Source organism: Syngnathus acus, chromosome 3 (genome assembly GCF_901709675.1).
Source record: "Syngnathus acus chromosome 3, fSynAcu1.2, whole genome shotgun sequence".
NCBI lineage: Eukaryota > Metazoa > Chordata > Actinopteri > Syngnathiformes > Syngnathidae > Syngnathus > Syngnathus acus.
The window spans coordinates 16081557-16103475 of NC_051089.1; the positions used below are offsets into that span (position 1 = coordinate 16081557).

At 39.8% G+C, this 21919-nt stretch overlaps 1 protein-coding gene across 1 annotated transcript in view; it reads right to left on the bottom strand.

Moving 5' to 3' along the window:
* Positions 1-857: 857 nt before the first annotated feature.
* The window catches only part of adamtsl5 (ADAMTS like 5), a 29284-nt gene continuing 8222 nt past the window's right edge, over positions 858-21919 (bottom strand). The window contains exons 2-13 of the mRNA XM_037246822.1: positions 20133-20208; positions 15644-15822; positions 14592-14652; positions 13870-13975; positions 12156-12283; positions 10997-11120; positions 7292-7378; positions 6586-6749; positions 6290-6494; positions 4240-4347; positions 3723-3794; positions 858-3636 (exon numbers count right to left, since the gene is read on the bottom strand). Of these exons, the coding sequence (XP_037102717.1) occupies positions 3311-3636; positions 3723-3794; positions 4240-4347; positions 6290-6494; positions 6586-6749; positions 7292-7378; positions 10997-11120; positions 12156-12283; positions 13870-13975; positions 14592-14652; positions 15644-15822; positions 20133-20208 (1636 nt within the window). The 3' untranslated portion in view covers positions 858-3310. The remainder of the gene's footprint in view (positions 3637-3722; positions 3795-4239; positions 4348-6289; positions 6495-6585; positions 6750-7291; positions 7379-10996; positions 11121-12155; positions 12284-13869; positions 13976-14591; positions 14653-15643; positions 15823-20132; positions 20209-21919) is intronic.

Below are 21919 nucleotides of genomic sequence, written 5' to 3' on the forward strand. Positions count from 1 at the left end.
ATATACAGTAAAAGCTACAAAACAAACTGACAAATAACTCGTTTTCAAATCAGACGAGTAAAAACTGGTCAAATGTTTAAAAAAAAGATATTATTAAAAGTGAAGACAATTTGCAATTCTAGTAATGACACACGAATTTGACGCACAATTTGTCTTCGCGGGCCACATACAATGATGAGGCGGGCCGTATCTGACCCCCGGGCCTTGACTTTGACATCTGTGATATAGATGCTCAAATCTTGTTTTTTGATGTCCTGTAAAACTGTTTAATTGTCACAAAACAAACTACTACTTTGAAATAATAAGATTGAACATGGGTGTTGATAGACTCCAACACACCCGTGATCCTCATGAAGATAAGCTGTATGGACAATGGATGGATGCGTTATAACAAATTAGTACAAAAAAAACTGTAAGCATTATTTTCATTCACTTCAAAACAAGCTAAAAACATTATTGTCTGGCCAAAAGCCAAAGATCAATTTGTTTTGTAAATAGGATAAAGGACAAATAGGATTCTAATCCTCTAGACATCATTTGAAGTGTTACTGAACAATAAGGCAGCTAAAAAGGAACACAATGAATAAATATGCAATGAAGAAGACTCTGTTTTAAGTGTCAGTAAGATATTTCTTGTGTCCGCTAAATCTCTGGTGATCAGTTCACCCATCTCCGACTCAGAACAGCTTAACTGAAATTAGAAAATGGACGGATGCTTTTCCTCTAATAGATTCAAATGTGTTTTTGTTTACATTATATTTGTGCATTTGGTACTATGATGATACAAATTGCAAGGCAGCAGTGGTTAATGAAAGTATGTCCAGAAAGGGTAGAAGCTTTCTGTCTCTTGCCTTCAGAAAGAGGTATTTTATGATTATTATTATCAAAACAATTTATTATTCCATTTGAGATTTATTTTTGCTCAATTCCTCTGTGTTTGGACATGATGCAGTAAGTAGCAGTGCGCTTCATTTTCCTAGTGATATCATATGAGAAAAAAAAAAAAATCCTGTGTTAAGTATTTCCTAGCCTGGAAGGCAATTCCTGTTGAGGTTGATTGGTGTTACTCATGTCACACTGCTACTGAAGGGAGCCCCAGCCTGACTGTGATGACCCACAATTGATGAACAGCAGTGGCTCAGTCTAAGTATCTGTAGTTCAGTAGCAAGTATCCACCATTGTAGAGTTTACTCATTTAAAAAAATATATACGTTTTTTGCAAATCATGCTTGCCTTCTGTCTTCTTCATTTTTGTCGTTAATGAATAGCAGCCATTATTAGACATTTGCAAGTTGTTTTTCAATAAAAAAAAAAAAGGAATTCTGAAGCATTAATGTTGAATCGATAAAAGTAATTTTTAAGATTCAACCCATGATCTGACATAGTTGTTATTGTCCCGATGTCTTTCGAGGCCCATTCTATCTACAGACATGTCAGTGGAGCTCAAATATTAATTATTTGAAAAAAGGTTTAATTCCAATTACTGTATGTATTATTTTGGCACACGGATGAGGTTTATGAAGTAAAATGTCCTTTAGAATACAATGGGCACACAAAAACTGCAGTGAAACAGTGCTATCCAATAAAATACAACAAAGTCACACGAGTTTTCTGCAAAGCGTTTTGGTTGACGCTTATAAACAAACATAAATGTAAATAAGTATTGTAAAGCCATATTACAAAGCTTGAGCAATGGGTAAAAGAAAAAATCCACCTCACAAAGCCCGTTCAACTTAGTGAGGAAGTTTCTTGTTATAAAATCACAGTTGCAATTTTGCAAAGCATAATTACATCTATTTGGTTTTGTGTTCAAATTGATGTCATATAAATAGAAGAGTACACGGTCAAACACACTAATATAAACTTTGGTTTTGTGTAATTACAAGTCATAAATGTCACATGCAACACCAAATAAGGCAAAGTTTTAGGAAATGGAGAATTAGCTGCTCTGCACTTGACTTAAACAACGAATATAAAATGATTGATGCCCCAATATTAAGGGGGAAGTCAACTTCTTTCGAATATGTTCTCTGCAGCCCAACTCGTCAGTGTTCTGATTAATATTTTGTTTGTGGAATATAAATTAAATAGGCAAAATCCACTTGAGAAGCTCAGTCAACGCTCCACGTTGAGAGGCGCCAGATGAGGTGGCTTGGGCAATAACATCTGACCTGCCATTATTTTATTTACTTATTTATTATTATTGTTATTTATTTCTTACTCAACACTTTATTTATTGCTATACGCTTTATTCACTGCTCTCTTCTTTGTTTGTTACTCATGTGCAATGTTGTCTTTTGCAGTATTTCTGTATGTATTTCTGAATTTCCTGCGGGAGCAATCCCAAGGGATGAATAAAGTTGAGTCTAAGTCTAAGTCTGTCTCCAAGCTGGCCTGGGAACGCCTTGGGATGAGCTGGACAAAGTGGCTGGGGAGAGGGAAGTTTGGGCTTCAGGATGAGAATGCTGCTGCCCCCACGAGCTGACCCCGGATGAGTGAGAGAAAGTGGATGGATGGATGGATGGATGGATGGATGGATGGATGGAGTGTGGCTGAGGGAAGTTGCCGGCCGAGGTGCTCTGGCACGGACGTGACACTGAGACCTGGCAACTGTGATGTAATTGTCAGTCGACAGCAAGTGACAAAATGGCTGGCCTCATTGGTAGATAAAAACAGGTGAATTTTGCTGCTTATAAAACATAATATTTGTCAGAATGGTGTGTTTAGACTAGTGGGGGCATACACAACATGTTATTGTAAAGACAAGGTGGAGTTGACTTCCCCTTTAAGGGTGTTTACACTGTGTTTCAATTCTTCAAACATTAAAATTAAAACTTGTTCTAGTTACGGATTAGTGTCTTAATGATATGTATTTCACTTTAAAATACAATACAAGAACATCAAATATATAACAATAAAGTGGGGTTTCCGCTTGATCTTGTCAAATGAAGTTGGTGACGTTAGTTTGTTATAGATCCTATAGGAATGCTTACAAAGGTGTCATTCAAAACCTATTGAGTCAGGATACCATGATTGTAAAGTGGATTTTCCTCAAAGTTGGCAACAACAATAATGTGAATAAAGTTAACAAAAAGAAAATCAGCAATTTCAATGCTCTTTGGTATGTGTTTACAGGTGGCTGCAGGTGTCCACCTAAAGTGCTCTATATAATAGTAAACCATGCAGGCTTTTAAATAAACTTTGGTTTTTTACTATAGAGAGTGGTGGGCATTCCTCTCCAGTGACAACGCTCTGGTATTCAGCAAGCCTTGATTTGATGAACGCAAAAGTTCAGCTGTTGTCAGTCAGTTTATGTTGCTGGATATTTCTGTCCACTGTTGTTGCACAGCCTCTCCAGTTGCCGCACCAGCTCGTCCTCTCTGGGTCTGTACGGTACCACGTAGCTGTCCTCCTCCAGCAGGATGCGGTTCAGCGTATGCTCATAGTTAATGTGTCGGCGCACCATCAGTATGTACTGCTTGCCTCGCTCAAGGTTGGGGCAGTCACACACATTTGGGACCCAAAGGAACTCACGGTGCTCCAGGCGGAAGCTGTTCCGGTAAGAATGGAGGATCTGGACGTCGTAACGCGTCTCTTCTCCTCTGTATAGCTTCCCCAAGACTCTGGCCCGAAAAACTGATTGGTTGGAAAAGTACTTTTCAAGTTAAAAATTGACAATGCTTAAAAAGAAAAGTTGAAGAAAATAAAACGCTATGACTTACTAAAATCCTTCCGGCAATACTGCCTCTGGCGCTCTCGTCGACCTTTAACCCTCCGGCATTTCCCACAATGCCCTGCAGGTTAAAATGAAGAGAAATCAACTCAACGTGTACTAACGCAAGAGCTTTTAGGACAACAGTGTCAAAACAGTGTCAAAATAACTACTATACGTAATTCATGCTACAGCAAAAGACTCATAAAGACTACTTTTAAACATGTTATTATTCCACCACAACAAAGGACCACAAGACAAGGTTGGATGACTTGTTCTTCCTGACTTTTCTTCATGTCTTTTGAAATGAACTACAAAGGAGATTTTGTCTCGTCTGACATCAGCGCTCTCCAAAAGAATGAACTAAAATTCCCATCGACTTGTTTCTTGACATGTCATGATGGGGTGTCCAAATACTTTTGTGTTTGAAAGCTTGCTGAAACATTTTGCATGAAAGCCACTTTTTCTCATCCTGAAAAACTTGGTTGTTGTGAGTTGTCAAAATGTAGGTCAACTGATCAACTTACGTCCAGGCGAGGGTTGAGGAAGCAGGTTTCTATGGTTCTCCTCTCGTTCCAGACGAGGCAAAATGGGATGGCGGGAAGGTTGCCGTGGTGGCTTCAGAGGCCTTACAACTGCTGGGCACAAAACGCACACAGTTGTCCAAGCCAGTTGGTACAGTAATATCACTTACACTTATTGAATTTCCTCATGAGCCATTACATTTTCAATACTGTAGTGCACATACAGTGCTTAACACGTTTATTGGATCATCCGTGATAGAAATCAGCAGAGACCACGCAGGATCATGAAGCGCTTTAATGATAACTCGGTCAATTTCAGTGAATTCTCAAGTTACCATTTTGAAATGTTCAGAACTTCAAATGGAATTCACCTATTTACTCCAAACTTTTAGCCAGCTCACTACACTTATAGTGTCTACAACAACAACAACAACTACTACTATTACTACTACTGCTTTTTTTTATTTTTTTTATTTTATTATTACTACTACCAATAATAATAATAATAATGCACTGTTCAATGTGCACATTCATTCAGGCTTCATTTTAATATCCATGTAGACCATAATGAAAGTGATATATAACACTGAGCATTGGTAAGAAAAAAGAAAGAGCATTTTATTTCTTTGTCATATTGATCTCATAGTCCTCAAATTTAAACATGAAGCCACAATGTTTTGCATCGTTGGCTAGAGTGTGACAGAACGCACAAAGCCTCAGGCTGCGGTGTTCAACATTTAACAAGGGACCCTGCACATGTGTAGAGCAGGCTTATCGGGAAATGGAAAACAGATGCATTCTTCAGCAGTAGCCTGCAGATTTGTATTTTGCTTATTTTCACCAGCCAATCACATGCTTTCAATGTCACAAATGTGTGGCCATGAACAGACTCCTGACCATGATGCTCAAGCTGTAATTAATATGCGTTTCATTACTAGTCATCAACGCTAGCAAAACTAAATCACTTGTTGAGGACCAGGATCACCACTCAGTCAGTTACTATCACATAGGAGGATATTAGGATAGGACAAGTACTTGGAATACATTTGAGCAGCGCACTGGAATGGATGCATTATTTTTAGATCATCATTCCAATCATTATTAATTTATGTAACAGCTCTCGACTTTCGATAATATTATACGTACACTATGCAGTGCATACATTATATACAATCAAGTTTCTGTATACAGTATATATTACCATACATACGTACTATACTAGAGCTCCTGTTAGAACATTTTACCATTCCTGTTTTTTGTGCTTGTGCCTGTCTAATTTAAGCGCAAATTCCCTGGCCAACTCTATACAAAGTCTGTTGAAAAGCTTGCGCCACCTTATGGCTAGTTTCAGCCATGTGATTGAAAATTGAGGTCCTGGAGATTTGAATAATGCCCAACATTTTAAGATACAATGATATCTGCAGGCTCAGACAGTCCTGAGCACAAAAAAAAAAACAGGAATGCGACAAGTTTAAATCTGCATTTGAAGCTCGTTGATTTGAGTATACAATGATTTTGTGTGTAAAATTGTGAAAGGAGCAGCATTTTTCCCACATGATAAAAATCAGCCCTACTCTCATAAACGAGCCATCACTTGGAAATAAAAGCAGCCCGAGCGAGACCAATCAAAGCGGACAAGACCTGCTAACATGTCATTCTTGTTTACTGTATGGCCTGTTACGTTGGGGAAACAATAAAGAAATGAAGGTAACTCCAGTAGAACACAAATAGTCTGTCACGTGAAAAATGTCTATGGCCCAGGAAAATGAGAAGAAAAGATTTTAAAATTGAAAAGACACTAGTAAAAGTAGGTGTGCCAACAGAAGCAGACAAATGACTCATTTGCTTCCCTGTGTTGTATAGCTAAGAGGCATTTGACTCATGTGACCCTCAAGACTCATATAGTGGCCAGGTAGGTCAGTGACCTGTGACCTCAACGACTCTGACTACAAGAGATTCAAGAGATGACCCTCCTATCAGTCCTCAAGTATAAATTCCTTTAGTAGCTTGAAAACTACTAGTTAGTGAAGAGTAAAAAATAAAGGAGCCTTACGCCAGTGGGGACGGCTGCTCACTGGAGGAGGCCGCGTAGTGCTGGTTGTGGTGGTAGTGGTTTTAATGGTGGGTTGCTCCCACGGGAGGTAGCTCGGACTGTGATGAGCTTGACGCAGTGGACTTCTCCCATGGTGGAGGTCATACTGGTCTGGGGGTAACCAGTACTCATACTCGATGCCTGGATTTCTGTCGGTGGCAAGAACCTGTACACACAAAGACAACATTGATACATAAAGACAAGAGAAGTCAAAGTTTCTTGATTTTAGTTGGTCCAAATGTTTCTCGCTATCTCACCATCAGACGCAAGTCTTCCTGGGTTGGCCCCGGAACCTCAAAGCTCTCCCAGGTGTCAGCCGACCGCCGGTATAGAAGTTTGGTCCCAGCTATATTGTACTCGCCCGGGACACTAATCTTCCAGTTACCATTGATGACAAACTGGGAGCGACCATTCTGGAGAGCTTAAAGAGGCAAGAGGGTGATTTGGGAGTTAAATTTTTCTTGTTCAATCAGACACAAATTATCTTTCTGTATCAGTGGATCACTGTAGGGAAGAGTGTGCGTTTAGGTGCACATTAAAGCCAGAAACAAGCCAGATGACCATATAAGGCAGTTGTCTCCACTAAGTGCTGAAAGGGATTTTCCATGACATGTAATGGAAACAAGCACATTCACCTGCTTTGCTCTGGTAGTCAGATAAAGCTTTCATATGCATCCATCTCAAACCACCGTGTGTGCTATTACGAGGACACTTTTATTTTGGTCTCATAAACATGACGAGAATAGAAGTTGTGGTTGTTATGCGGCCTGGAAAAGCTACCACACATCCAGTGAGCAGACGGGGCTGCTGAACCCCGACTGTCTCTGGGGGAGAGGAAGTAATAGCAAGGCCAGGAAATTATTTGACATGTTGGATTTACATGGAGTCAGTGAGACAGCAGTAACCTGAAATAGATATGCACACACAAGACCAGGTGGCCTGTACGTGTGTTCGTGATCTCACCGAGATAATTCCTGCTGTTATCCGTGACTCGGATGTGAGTGGCTCCAGCTGGTATCTTGGCTACTTCGTTGTATCCCAAGGGTCCTCCTAGCCAACGGAACAACACACTGCGTTAGTCACATTGCTCTAAAAACACAAGAGAACAGATCTCCTTCTCCCATTCCATTTTATTGACTGTTCTGGAGAATTGACGCTGACTTGGACGGCACTCAATCATAGGACACATATACAACAGGACAATCACTCCAAATCATGTCGTCACCGAGTTTCGAAGTTACGCTACCTGCATGGAAGTCAGGAAATGACTTGAAAAAAAATTCAATTGTGATTTTCGTTCCCTCAATATTTCGAGTGTGATTGAATTTTTTTGCGATTTTCTTCAAGGTCCTGTTTCGACGCTTTTTTAAACAAACACAAGTAATAAATGAATCTGTATTAAAATAAACCATATGAAATTTATAATATATACAATTTGTCATGTAGGTTAGGCTAAAATGAAGGCATATAAACCATGAATTAATATAAACAGCCATTTTACTGCTAGAAATGTTGATAAACACTGACTTGCAGTCTTTTGGGCGTTCACTGCGACAACTTGACAAAAGTGTGGCGTTAACATAGGTCATGAATCAGATTAAAACAATAATGGCAACAAATATGTGACTTCATCACTTCAACATTTCACGTTTCATAAAACAATGATGTGCGAACATCTGGACTGCACATCTCAGACACTGAACTTATCTAGATAATACTATCTAAGTAAATGAATGAAAAATGCATATAGAAAAAAAATGAAGCCCACCGACCAAGCAAAATGAAACAGTTTGAATTTAATTGTTCAGCCCTACTTGAGTCCTACGACCTACTATACAGTCTACATGACATTTCATATTTGCGCTTTCACTATAATATCATCATTTACAAGCTCAATCAGATTTGATGACATTAGCTGTTAGTGAATAATGAGTTAAGTTATACAGGGTTGCTTTACAAGCCCCTCTGCACACACTTTAAGAATTAGTTGAAATCACAGCCATTCATTCGATAGCAATATTTCACAACAATAAAGCTGAGAGGCTGTTGCGGAGTGAAAAGCTGTTGCCTTTTGCGGGCCATTTATTACACACTGTGAACAGTCTTTTGCTTTGGTTGCTCCTGCTTACCAATTTGAGGGGGAAAATATGCACAAGGTTCAGTAAGCCCTCATCGTCAGACTTCCAGACAGGCCCTGATGAACTCTAAAGCATCTGACCTTGCAGGAGCGTTTTGTGTCGCCACCCTCCGTCAATTCTCTCTTCGTTTGGAAGCACAGCTGCGGATAGGGAGAAATCCTCCCAGGACTTGGAGTCACCCAAACAAAGGAGACATTATCAACTTGTTTTCTCCTTGCTCACGTTGACCCATTATGGCCTGCAGGCTAGCCCAGTCTGCTCCCACACACAACCGTGGGGAGGCCCACTTGTTTCATGCCAGAGCTGTTGTAGTACCGTGAGGTGGCGCCGCGTGCACCTTCCACTTCCAAGCAGAGCACGGATTGTAGGAAGCCGCAGATGCGTCGTCATCAGTTAATGAAAACGACATGCCTGCTTACTTTAATTCCTCATTTAGAAAAAAGAGCATTCAAGCAGCAAGTTGTAGCTTTATACGGAATGGGTGGCAACAATGGGGCAAATGGCAGCTTTTTGGTGCTAATATTTTGCAACAACATATTGTAAAAATAATGAAAAAAAAAACAAAACTATGAGCGAGTTCATTTTTGGAGCAGTATGAACTTTGTTCAAAAATTTTAATTATGAACCATGAAATGAACTACCGTATTTTCCGGATTATAAATCTCAGTTTTTTTCATAGTTTGGCCGGGGGCGCGATTTATACTCAGGAGCGACTTAAGCGACTTAAGCGACTAAATTATTAACACATTTCATTTCATATGTTATTTTTACACTAAACCGCAAGAGGGCACTCTAGGCCTGTGGAATAATTGGAACTGCAACTGACAATGAGTCTGACGTAAGCTACGTAGAAGAGGAAGCACCGCATCTTCTACTTCCGTAGTTAGCGGAGTTGTTTAAATGTGACAGAGGATGAAGATTTCATTGGATTTAGTAATTTGGAGTGACACGGATGGTTTGGTAAACTTGTTAGCATGTTATTTATACTATAGTTATCTGAATAACTCTTAATGTTATACCAGGGACGTTCTCAGTTCGTTGTTTATGTCTCATGTAACGTTAGCATACTGTACAATTATTCAGCCTGTTGTTGCGTCTATTCTATTTTTATTTTAAATTGCCTTTCAAGAGGACATGTCTGTACTTGGTGTTGGATTTTATCAAATAAATTTCCCCCAAAATGCGACTTATACTCCAGTGTGACTTATCTTTTTCTTCTTAATTATGCATTATATGGCTGGTACGACTTGTACTCCGGAGCGACTTATAGTCCGGGAAATACTGTAGTGTAAATTTACAACTTGTGAACTGAATTTTTACTTCAGTTTTACGTGGACTTTGGGGTCCAGAATTTGGGAATAATGTTAACCCTGAAAGCGTGTTGTATAGAAAGTCTTGTTTCTTTTTAGAAAGGCATGTTTTTAGGCAGCCGAAGTGGTCCTTTATTACGTTAATTTATGTCAGGCGTATTGTTGGGCAGCCAAAAGGGGTCCGTTTGCTGTCCACCTCCTATTATTAAGAGACTAATACGCAGATGACAATGTCAGGCGGCTTGAGTTAAGACATTTTGATGCTATGTGAATTGGATGGAAGAGAGACTAAAGCAGCCATTTATTCTACTACTGTGTTTGGCCACGCTCTTTGACTTGTGTCTGTGTGGATGAGAGGCTTCCAGGAACTTCCCCCTTTCCGAATCAAAAACAATTCAACCTATCCCTAACACTGTAATAAAACAGTCATAAAGATGAAACAGCCCGACTTCTTATTATCAAACGCCTTTAAATTGGTCACGGAAATTCATCAAATCATGAGCGCTAAGGTTTACGCACGAGTCATTTAGCTTCGTACGGTCCTCATATTGTCCATTTAAAATATTACTTGAAAATGTATTTATGACCAAAAAAATTGGGGTCCATGACCAAACCGCGTAAAATCAAAGCGAGTAAAATCAAGATTTGGGTGTATTGTTACTGACAGCTGGTATTTTTTTGCTGAAATTTTATTCTTGGATCCCTGTATGGTGTGATGAGAGCATCTCAAGGAACCAAATGCAGATTTCCATCGACCATTCAAAGTACATTTTCTCGGTATCGTGAATTGTTACTTACAGAGGCTAAGGTTTTAATGAATTTTGTCCCGGATGGGCTTTTATTTTATTTAATTGTTGACGGTTCTTAAGACCCACATGGACACATTTCAAGGATATCACAGGTGCATTTGTGGTAAGTAGCCCAACTTGTATAGGATGACTTGTGTTGGGACTCTGCACACGCCTCTTCTCTCAGAAAACATAAAAACTGCAATTTCAGACTCCCGGTTGTAACCCTTAATTTTGATGCTGGAGGGTAGCCAACTGCTTTAGTTTGGCATAAAGGTTTCTGAAAAGCCTCATGACTAAACATCAGTGATGACAAATCAGGCCAAGATCCCGGTATTATCCTGATGTCAGGTCGGTCTGAAAGTGATTCCGCATGGTGATTATTGCACATCCGTGTGTGTGTGTGTGTGTGTCTGTGTGTGTGTATCCTACCTGCCTCCAGGCTGTTGCTCTGGTAAACACTCCTGTGATGAAGGCAGGTGGTGTTTTTCCCTCCACAGACCATGCAGGCGTCCTCTTGCTCCTTTGAACCCAAGATGGAATCACAGCCAGGTTTCTATACGAAGCATAGACGCAACAAAGATTATGATCTGATGGGATGTCTGTCGTAAGTGCTTCCAATTGCACATTATGTGACACGAGGCAACCTTTTTTGTTTATGTTGTGCAGTTATTCACAATCAACTTTCTACTTAGCATGACACACACACACACGCACACACACATGCACACACACACCTTCTGTTTCTTCTCCCTGTCATTTTCATGTCTTTGAAACATTTACCTGCAGCAAGGGGCCCGTTGAGGGTCTAGAGATGTCTCTATAAATTCCAAAACACAGGGTGATAATAGTTGCATGGAGAACTTTGCCTCTACATAGATTACAGTGAATGTCTTTTACTTTAGCCTTCATCTCCAGTGAGATTCCAGGAGACCTATAATCAGGCCCCTAAACTACTTTCAAAACAGAAAAACACTCCAACCATGTATGTGAATTACAGGTAATCATACAGTGTACACAACACAAGGTCCCGTAGGAGGAATGGACATGATAAAGCAAACGACTCCTCTGAAATTAATCAAATCTACCCAAAGATTACTTTGAGCATTTGCTCTATCTCAGAATATGAGAACTTCCAAAGTCGAACACAAAACAACTCGTGAAGCTTTGAGGAATATTATTTTCTTTCATACACAAGCAAAGTTAATCTATCAAAAACCACTAACCACAACTATGGACAATTGAAAGCTTTCAGTATCCTGTCATGGGAGGAAGTCTGACTACCGGCTCAAGCAAACGCCACACAGAAAAGCCCAGAACCACTCATGTGAGGCAGACACGTTAAGGCTATGGTTCAATTCCCTGTTAGCAAAACAAATATATACATATCCATTGGCAAGAAGGACTGGACAAAACTTTGAGGGGAGCCATTTGTCATTGTCCTTATTGTGCCTTATAGTGTTCTGATGATGGATACGTGCATTTGGTCTCCCGAGAATGACCGTTTATACAGCTTCATCTGCTCCAAGTTTTGTCCAAAGTTGTCCTTGATAAGCAGACTACAAGTTGGAGGCACTGAGTTTGCTCTCACCAGACAGCGTCCGTTGACACACACAGCTCCAGGTACTTTCTCACAGGCTGTGCCATCAAGTACACGTCCAAAGTTGTAGTAGAAGTTATGACCCAGGGCTAGGCAGCTGAGCTCACAGGGGTTGGAGCCTGGTAGGAGAAACGTTCAGTCATTGGCTTGTTGCTTTCAACTGGGTTAGAGAATGTCACAGTGTAATGCTCTGAGCCATAGTTGTCAAACTGAAGGCCCGGGGGCCAAATACAGCCTGCCATATCATTTTATGTGGCACGCAAAGACAAGTTGTGCATCAAATTCGTGTGTCATTACTAGAATTGTCTTCACTTAAAAAACAAAAGAGACATTGCTTGCAATTTTTAATGCCATCTGTCTTTTTAAAATATTTGAACAGTTTTTACTCGTCTCTGATTTCAAAACTAGTTATTCATTAGTTTGTTTTTTAGCCTATACTCTATATAGAAGATGTTGACAATCATAATGACCCTCCGAGGGAAACTATGACTACGATGCGGCCCGCAACAAAAATGAGTTTGACACCCCTGCTCTAAGCTGTTTTCCTTATCAGATGCAAAACATGCCTGACAGCATCTTTATCAAATTAAGAATGCCAAGATATGTCATCACTGTTATATATATATGATGTGATATCTAAATATTATGTTTAAAATTCAATTTAACAAGATAACAGAAATACACTACCGTTCAAAAGTTTGGGGTCACAAAATTGTTTGGGTGACCCCAAACCTTTGAACGGTAGTGTATATATTTATTTAGATAATTATTTATAGATTATATATATAATCTTCTGTGTAAAAAATCTTATAATATATATGTATACTTATATTCATAGATTATATATAATCTTATACAAATATAAGATATTATTTATAATATTTAATTCATAATATTTTATTATAATAATATTTACACTACCGTTCAAAAGTTTGGGGTCACCCAAACAATTTTGTGACCCCAAACTTTTGAACGGTAGTGTACATTTCAACTGAAATGACTTAAGAAGCCAGAAAACAATTTCACATGAACACGTAAAAGTATCTCAAGAGCACAGGTTTGGTTTGCAAGGTCACAAGATAATGAAATGTGTTTTCTTCATGTCCCAAGGCTATGATGACTGGATTTATCATTGTAGTTAATTGTGATTTTTTGAGCAAATAGTCGATTTTTATCACTTCATTTGCTTTATAAAGCGGTTCTTTTTTCTTTTTTTTTTTTACTAAAGGCCTAATAAACAACAGCAGCATGCCGGGGGGCTTCGCAGATTTTTTTTATGGGAATACAGTATCCTGAAGTGCCAGTGCAGCGCCATGGTTGACAGCAGTATATAAATAAATAAATGCATTTAAAACGAACCCTCACTGTATGATGTTAATTGATAAAGATGACATAATAGCCATAATAAGTTCGTTTTGGCAGGCTTTATAAAAGTGCAGTGTCATTTCAGTTCTGTTTTTTAAGCAGTTTCAATTTTATTATTTTTTACTCCTTCCTATTTTTGTCATTTTTACCTCAAACATCTAAAAAGGTTCACCTAAAGTAAATTAGAAGCTGTTCTTCAATTGGCATAGTTTTGGTCTCTTTTTAAAGATAACACTTTGATTTTTTTTCTTCTCCCCAACATCAAAATCTGCACTGAAGTTTGAATAACAAAAAGAAAGAGTTTAGGTTTGTACAAAGTGATGTGAGATCTCAGACTGACCTCCATGAAAGGTAGTCCATCTGAAGGAATTTCCCATCATCAACTGTCTGTCATTGAAAGCAGCACACTGCATTTCTCGGAAATCTTGCGAGTCAGGAGGGCACTCCTGCACAGAATGCATTGGCATTAAGAATACACGACTATAGCAATGATGTATATGATTTTCTTATTTTCAACCCAGGCAAATTGTAATCTCAAGCCTAAATGTAACCTAACTTGCCTTCAGGAACTAAATGACAGCTAATATGTAGCTACCCAGATGTGTCAGAGTGCGGAAAACATGTCTGAGAAGGGTGGCTATTTACTGTACCCGAGGCTTGAACTGAATCACCAGGTACAAAGTGCACAACATGCACTCACATTCATCCTGAAACAAGCTTCAACGCATCTGTGAGATTGTCTATGTACATGCAAGTATGGGGCTGTGCCTGTCCAAACACAACCACGCACAACCCCTCACGTATCTAACGCGGTAGCAGCCCCGGTATCCGATTGCAACGCGACTGCATCAAACCCCAGAGCTCGGAGTGGAGCACTAAAGACAAAGGTTAATATGTCTGTAAAATTCCAGTTCACACCCTGAAAGGTCTCAGCCGCAACATTATCCCCGAACACGCCCACGTGCTCAACTTCAAGAGCAAATATCAGCCATTGTCCAAAAATATTTGTCTTGAAAATTGTGTGGCACTTTAGTACAGTGGGAAACCTTGATGCTGAATGACCTTAGTGTTGCAGATCTTGTATTGTCTTGAATCGCCTCCACATGGTCCACCCACTGGGTTTCTGACAAAGACATAAAATTCAATTTATATAAGTGTTGACTGCTAAAAATATTCCAGAAATTAATCACATATGTTTTTTCAAAAAATATAATATTTGGCTGTTATATTTTGATATTATGTTAGAGTGAAGTCCATTGCAATGTAGAGAACCTTATACGTATCACCCTGGCCTATCATAAGGAGCTCAAACTATGTAATCAGCAATGACACATGTCTTCTAGCAGCATACATCTTCGCTTCCTTAAATAACCTTGAATTCAGATTGCCTTAAAGGTACAGCAAGTCAAAATGTAGTTACACTCCATCTGGTTATAACACTCATCACAATAAGAAGTCAGTAATGAAATGTTGCTGCTCATATTAACTGTCAAGCCCTTTTCCTGTCTCTTGCTCTTTTTTCGATCTTTTATACAGAGGGGAAGAATCCAATTGACCTGAGGAAAAATTCTGACTTTTACAAGGGCTTGACAGTTAATATAAGCATTTGGACCAATATTGTTCTTTCGTGACTCATAGTGATAGGGGCTGAGTCAACCCAGCAATTTTCCATATTCGGATGTCGTGTCAAAGTCAAATAGAGGTGGGACCCCGAGTCCAAAATAACCTGAGCGTGAAGAGTACAGTATTCATGTTTCCTGGCCGTTGTGTTAAAAACAATTGTTGATAAGTCATTTCACGACGGACATTGTCGGAAAGGACGCAAATTTATGGCAATATCCCACATCAATGGGCAAACCATTTTATCTTCGTTTATGATACTGACACTGCAATTTTGCAGGATTTCTGTGGAAGGAAGCTTCAGGCTTGAAACAAAAATGATCATTTGGAACCTTATTAATTCATTAATGTCTTATCAAAACTTAACTATTTAGTGTGTATGCATAAGGAGTAAAATGGGGTAGACAGATTCTGACTTGATCAATTCTTTTCAAGCTTTTTTTCAAGCAAAGTTTGAAATATTGGTGCCCAATATGTTGTGAGATGTTCCTAACCTGGTGATACAGGTTCGTGTACGCACAGAAGCACCAGATCCACAGCTTCGTGAGCACACGGACCAGCCGCTCCAGCTTGCCCATTCGTTCCTAAAGTTCAGCTGGCGTCGGGTTCGTGCAGGATGGCCCAACGAGCCTTCACTATAGGGATCCCATGCAGAACTCCACGAAGCCTGAACCTGAGAGAGAAAAGAAAGTTAACACCAACTTGGAATGAAACATGCACCTTGGGGCAGCTGTGGCCGGCTGGCCGGATTGGAGCGCCCTGGGTGATCCTGGTTCAAGGGCAAAAAAACGTCACCTGTGTCAGTGTGGACAGACATACAGTTGCTGGAGAGGATGTGCTAAATCAATCCTTGCAGCAGTGTGTGTTTGCTCTGTTCACTATCGTGAGAGGTTAAATGCAGATAAATGTTTTGAATATGCATGTGATAATAGAACGTAATTCTAATTCTAGTGTAAAACTTGCCATTCTTCAAAGCATGGACATACTTGGTAATACTGTGAATTTTCATTTGTTACATATTTTATTTTCAATAAGTAAATACTATTACTACTATTAATAATAACAATAATTTTCAATGGAACTTGTGTGTGTGCGTGTATGCGTGCGTGTTTATATGCACGTGCCTAAGTGCGAAACAAGACAGTTGGTGAGAGAGGAAAAAGTGTGTATTGAGGCTAATATGTGATTCTTCAGAGAAAGTACGAGTATTGCCAAGAAACCACCCAGAAGAGGCACTACCTCATGAGCCTGTTGGGTAAGGACCGTCACAACCAAACAATAAAAGTGATTAAAGAAATCTCAGAGGTGCTCCTCAAACACATTCCAGAGTTTGTACCCTGGAGGTGGAGTGAAACTGGCAATGTTCCCACCAGTTTCTTATTCAGGAGTTGACTCACACCCACTTAATTCTTCCTTCGCACACACACTCAACAGCCGTGTGTCCATCAGTGTCCCAGAATGATGTGAGAGCTGAAAATGTGTGAATGTGTCAAGCAGATGTGTGTCCCACTACTGTGTAAAAGATGAAGCATTAGATAGAAGATGTCAGATGAAAATGACTTTAAAAAGGATCTTGACTCTGACCAAAGTGTTTTTGATCCAAACACACTGACCTGATAATTGACAATTTTGTTGTGACGTTTGAACGAAAAGAAAAAAGGTCTACTTCAGCTCTGCCATTATTTGGCTTTGTGACTCATAAAATAGAATCTCTCGTGTACACACACAAACACACACACACACACACACATGCACACGCTAGTCATGTTTCCATCACAACATTGCAGTGACATGAGCTCATTTCCCAGAGATGCTTTAACATTACATGCCATACTTCAACCTCTTTTACGCCTCAGTTAATGTGATGAAGCCCTCAAACTTGCTAGCGTCCCGGCAGAATATTATATGTTCAAAGGCTAACCACCCTTAACAAACAACGAAAGGTAACAACAAATTCAACAAAAACCAAAGAAACGACGTCTGTGTCGACATCTATCCCCCACGTAAACATCGAATATGAAGAATGTCAATGCAAACCTACTGTACATACACATAAATTGAGAGTGACCTGTGCAATGACTCCAACATTCTCCATGGCAGGGTCACCTGAGCTTGTGCTCATTAGTGTTACAGCCGGTCAGATTAGTGTTGATAAAAGTTGGGAAAGGCATTCTAGATGAATTAAATTACTGGAATGTTTACTACACGCCCCATCCCCACTCAAGTGAAACATGAGTCAGGTACAATCTGACTCATCTTTCATGTCCGGAACCAAATAGTATTCCACTGTGAATGTACATGTAGGAAGCTGTGAGAAGCTTTAACCGAGAAGGAAACGTACGAAATTATGATAATGTAAAACAATGATCTAATCAGACCAGTGGATCCTTTGAAATGGCACACCCTTGATTGGGACAATTTTTAATTTAACTTATTTTCCTGAAGGGACTGGCAAGAGCACAAAATGTCCATCTATCCATTTTGTACAGCCCTTATCTTGATTGGGGTTGTAAGAGACTGGAGCTTACTTGACTTTGAGGGGTGGGGTACATCCGACTTACCACTAAACAAACACAGACGATTCCCACTGGGCCCCAAATGAAAAGTGATAAGTTTAAAGACTTGATTCCGGAAGATGCCAAAAGGTGGTTCCCATAGCTGTGAATATGAAGCAGAGTTAACCTAGGAGAGCAGAACAGAGGAGAAGGCAGGAAGAATGGAAATGGTTTCAAATCTACAAAAGGTTTCAGGTGTTTTCAAGGTGACAAATCTATATTACCAACAGCAACAGTCAGATATGCACACATTCGCTATCTATGAATAACTAAATAACCATCCATCCATCCATCCATCCATCCATCCATCCATCCATCCATCCATCCATCCATCCATCCATCCATCCATCCATCCATCCATCCATCCATCCATCCATCCATCCATCCATCCATCCATCCATCCATCCATCCATCCATCCATCCATCCATCCATCCATCCATCCATCCATCCATCCATCGCCACCAAAATTCATATGCAGAGTCCTAATGTTGTCCACTTCAACCATTAAAAATAGTAAAAGAACAATTTGCACATTATTTTTATTTTTGTGAAAATGAGACTGTTTTATCCTCATAGGAGCTCATATTTGATGTCAATAAATTCAAAACATTATGCAGATCACTTTTTATTTTCACAGATTGATGTGGACAAGAGTAGCAATGGGCATATGAATTACGGTAGTGATAAACCACAATTTTAAACAGGAGGTGTTCCTCCGAAGGCAGGAAAACAATATTTCAATGACTGCCTTCTTCCCTTTAGTATGTGGACCAGCTAAAATGGAAAATAAACAAGGGACACACCCAAAGTGGGTGCGCCGATGTGTCAGTAAAACCCGTCAAAAAATAAACATCACTACAGATTCAAGGTGCATTTTAACACTGACATATTTTTTACATATAGAGTAAGTGCCATTCAGTACATTCAAGTGACCCTTTAAGACCTGTGCGTGATTTTTTTTTTTTTTCAGATAAAAGTGCATGAAGCTGAAAGAGAAATTTGACTGGTTGATTGGACGGTCAATCACAGTCAAATGATAATAAAACTTGCTAGCTTGAGTTGCTGCAATAAAGTAATAGTTAAATGCCTAACGTGTATCACGCAAAGACCTTTTTGCTTATCTGAGTGTCTGGTTTTGGCAGCCACACCCAGTGAGAGGATGTCTGTGTTTTCCTGACAGAAAGGCAAACAGCAACGAAAGAGAGATATGAGGGTCAGGGAAGAACAAGGTACATATAGGAACGCTGCATTTCAATAGCCTGCCCCAAAACACCATTAACGGTCAGAACACAAACATGTTCTCATGAGCAGACTCAAAGACCTCAGAGACCTACTCACTTAGGAATCTGGTTGAAGAGCTGTGATTAGTTTAGTTCATTATCAAAATGAGCTGGATTTTCCCCTATGGAACCTGAGAGCACAAATTAGCAAAATGGCAGCATTTAGGTTGATGTAAGGGCAGCAGCAGTTGTTTGGGGTGGTTTAGGAGTGGGGGTGCCTGTTTGAGGACTCAGAAAAGAGGGGCATTTGGCAAGACATTTCCAAGGACATCACTTTTCTGCCTTTCTGTGACTCTTCCAGTTTCTCTTCATCCCAACTTGCATATAACGCACTTTTACATTTTAAGCTCAGTGGCCTTAATTTATGTGTCATTGTGTTCTTATGATGTCAAAATACGAACAGCGTCATGAAAAAGAGTGTTGAAATATCAATTTGAACCAGGATTTTGTACTGGTCAATAGATGAACCAAACACCAATTGTAAAGTGGTGAGTCTGTCTTCCTGTGCTTCGTGGTTAAGTGGCAATCAATGAAGAGATCAGCTTGGTGAGCTGCAGTTTCTCTTTGAAAATGAGTGGTAGAAAATGGATAAATGATTGACAGTAAAATGCTTCTCTTAATATCAAAGTGTACATACAGTAATCCCTCGTTTATCGCGGATAATTGGTTCCAAAAACCACCCGCGATAAGTGAAATCCGCGAAGTACGGTCACCAACAAGAAGTACTGGCCAGGCTAACGAGTTAGCGGAAAGATGCTAATTCGCCATCGTGCTAAGACGCGAAAACGGACTTCTAAAGGAATGTACGAACATTTGGAGCAATACTACATTGTCCTAAAGGTTAGACACATGTTTCCTCAATTTAGAAGTTTTATTTTGACTTTTAAATGATTTTTTAATTTGGAAAAAAAATCCGCGATATAGTGAAGCCGCGATAAACGAAACGCGAAGTAGCGAGGGATCACTGTATATCTATTTTTTGTGAATTGCTGCTCTTGTTGGGTTTTGGGGGGAGAAAAATCTGCTCTGTGTTACTACAGTACACTTTGCAGGCTTATGTTATGATATAATCAGCCCCTGAGAGACTGTGAAAATGAACAGAGGCTCTTCAGATGTTGCCGTGCAGTGACTTGTCTTGAGGACTTACACTCTGCAGGGAGCACAGGCAGGCGGGAGCGACGAGCAGCAGAACAAAGGTCAGGGCCTCGCAGAAAGTCAGCTTCCTGCAGACAAATAGAGACACAAACAGAAGATGTTGAATAAATACAGAGGTGAATGTGCAACAGCAGATGAGGCAGCGGCCGCAAACAGAAAAGTGATGCACAAAAGACCGAAAAATTTACGTTCCGATAGCTTTTGACCTCATCTCGCTCTTTACTTATAATAAATCTCAAAACGTCTTTAGAATTCCAGAACAGTTGGAACAATACCCCAAAGTCAGTGATCTCAGATTCCAAAGACATTCTTCTTGTTTAAACTGAAGACTCTGAATTGTCCATAATTGTGAATGTACTATGTATGACTGATTGTTTGTATTTGAGTGCCCTGCAACTGACTGACGGGTCGACAGGTTGTATCTGACCTCTTGCCCAGTCAGTCAGGATCCTAGAGAGGAAACTAGAGTACTGGGAGAACATGCAAATACCACATCAAAATGTTCCAGTGGAGTGTTTGAGCTAGATATCCATGCTTAGCACCATATTTAACCAATTAAACAGTTTTGCATGATACAGAATGTCCCGTCTTAACACTTTTTGTACATATGTAACATTAGGATTGTGGTGTACCAACACTGAGAGTCATTTGAGGTGCTTCCAGATAAGACTCATGTTTTTAATGTCATGCTTAAGCTTTGTTCAGCAGGATAGTTAAGCTGCACTTTAGTGGCGAGCAAACACGCCTCCGTGTGACTAATCAAAAGACAAGTGTATTTTCTGAGAAGTGATACAGTGATTCTGGAAAGAACAGCCCCCTGCCCCCTTTTAAACACTTCTGCTGTCAGACACAATGTCTCCTCTTTGCCATGTCATGGTCACACTCTTTGGGCAAAGTATAAAACGTTTGGAAAGCTGCCAGCTTCATCTTCTCTCTTTACCGCATGCTTTTTATCTGGCACCAAGTCCGTCCGTCGTCCATCACTCACGACGCCTTTATACCTCCTTGCACCGTAAAAAAAGTGCAACCCCCAAGCTTTTGTAGATGTCTTTTGGCTCTATCCCAGGTCAGTTGGCCTGTACAATTAAACGATACACATCTCACTCACACTTGGCTGAGCAAGCCCTCCCTTCAGCTCCTATCTTAAACTAGCATGGGAATTCATATCAGAGGAAGAAGGTCATTTGAACCAAAACAACAGCAAGGAACAAATCTTCACGGTGGAAGGATCTTACATTCTTAGTTTCACACGACTACATAGCGACTGTCCTGTTTCGGCAGACTAACCAGTTTGGAATTTCTGCTGTGTATTTTTCCCCACATTATGTGATTAATTATTTCCCGCAATCTTAAAACCGTCTGGAGTAATTTAACCATCACACAGAACAACAAATCCTAACAAATCTACTGACAGCTCAAAACAAACCTTTATGGCTTCTGTCTTAAGAGTCTTTTGAACAACATTTCAAATGTTCAACAGTATTACTAATGGAAGCCAGCGGCCAACTAATGAAAACCATCTAATTAGTAGAGTGGATTGTTTTCAAGGTCGCAATGAACTGGTCATGATCTACTCTCAACAAAATGAACTGATAGCCATACGTTAGCATTTATCAACTCATGAGCCAGATGTCAGGCTTGGAAGAAATCAGAGGTGGGCTAAATGGTGGGCTTGTATTAACCAGGTGTCTCCAAAAACAGGACTGTAAATGAATGTTTTTTTTGTATGAAGAAAAATCATCACGGGGTAAACAATCAATAGAATGGTTGATTTTGATC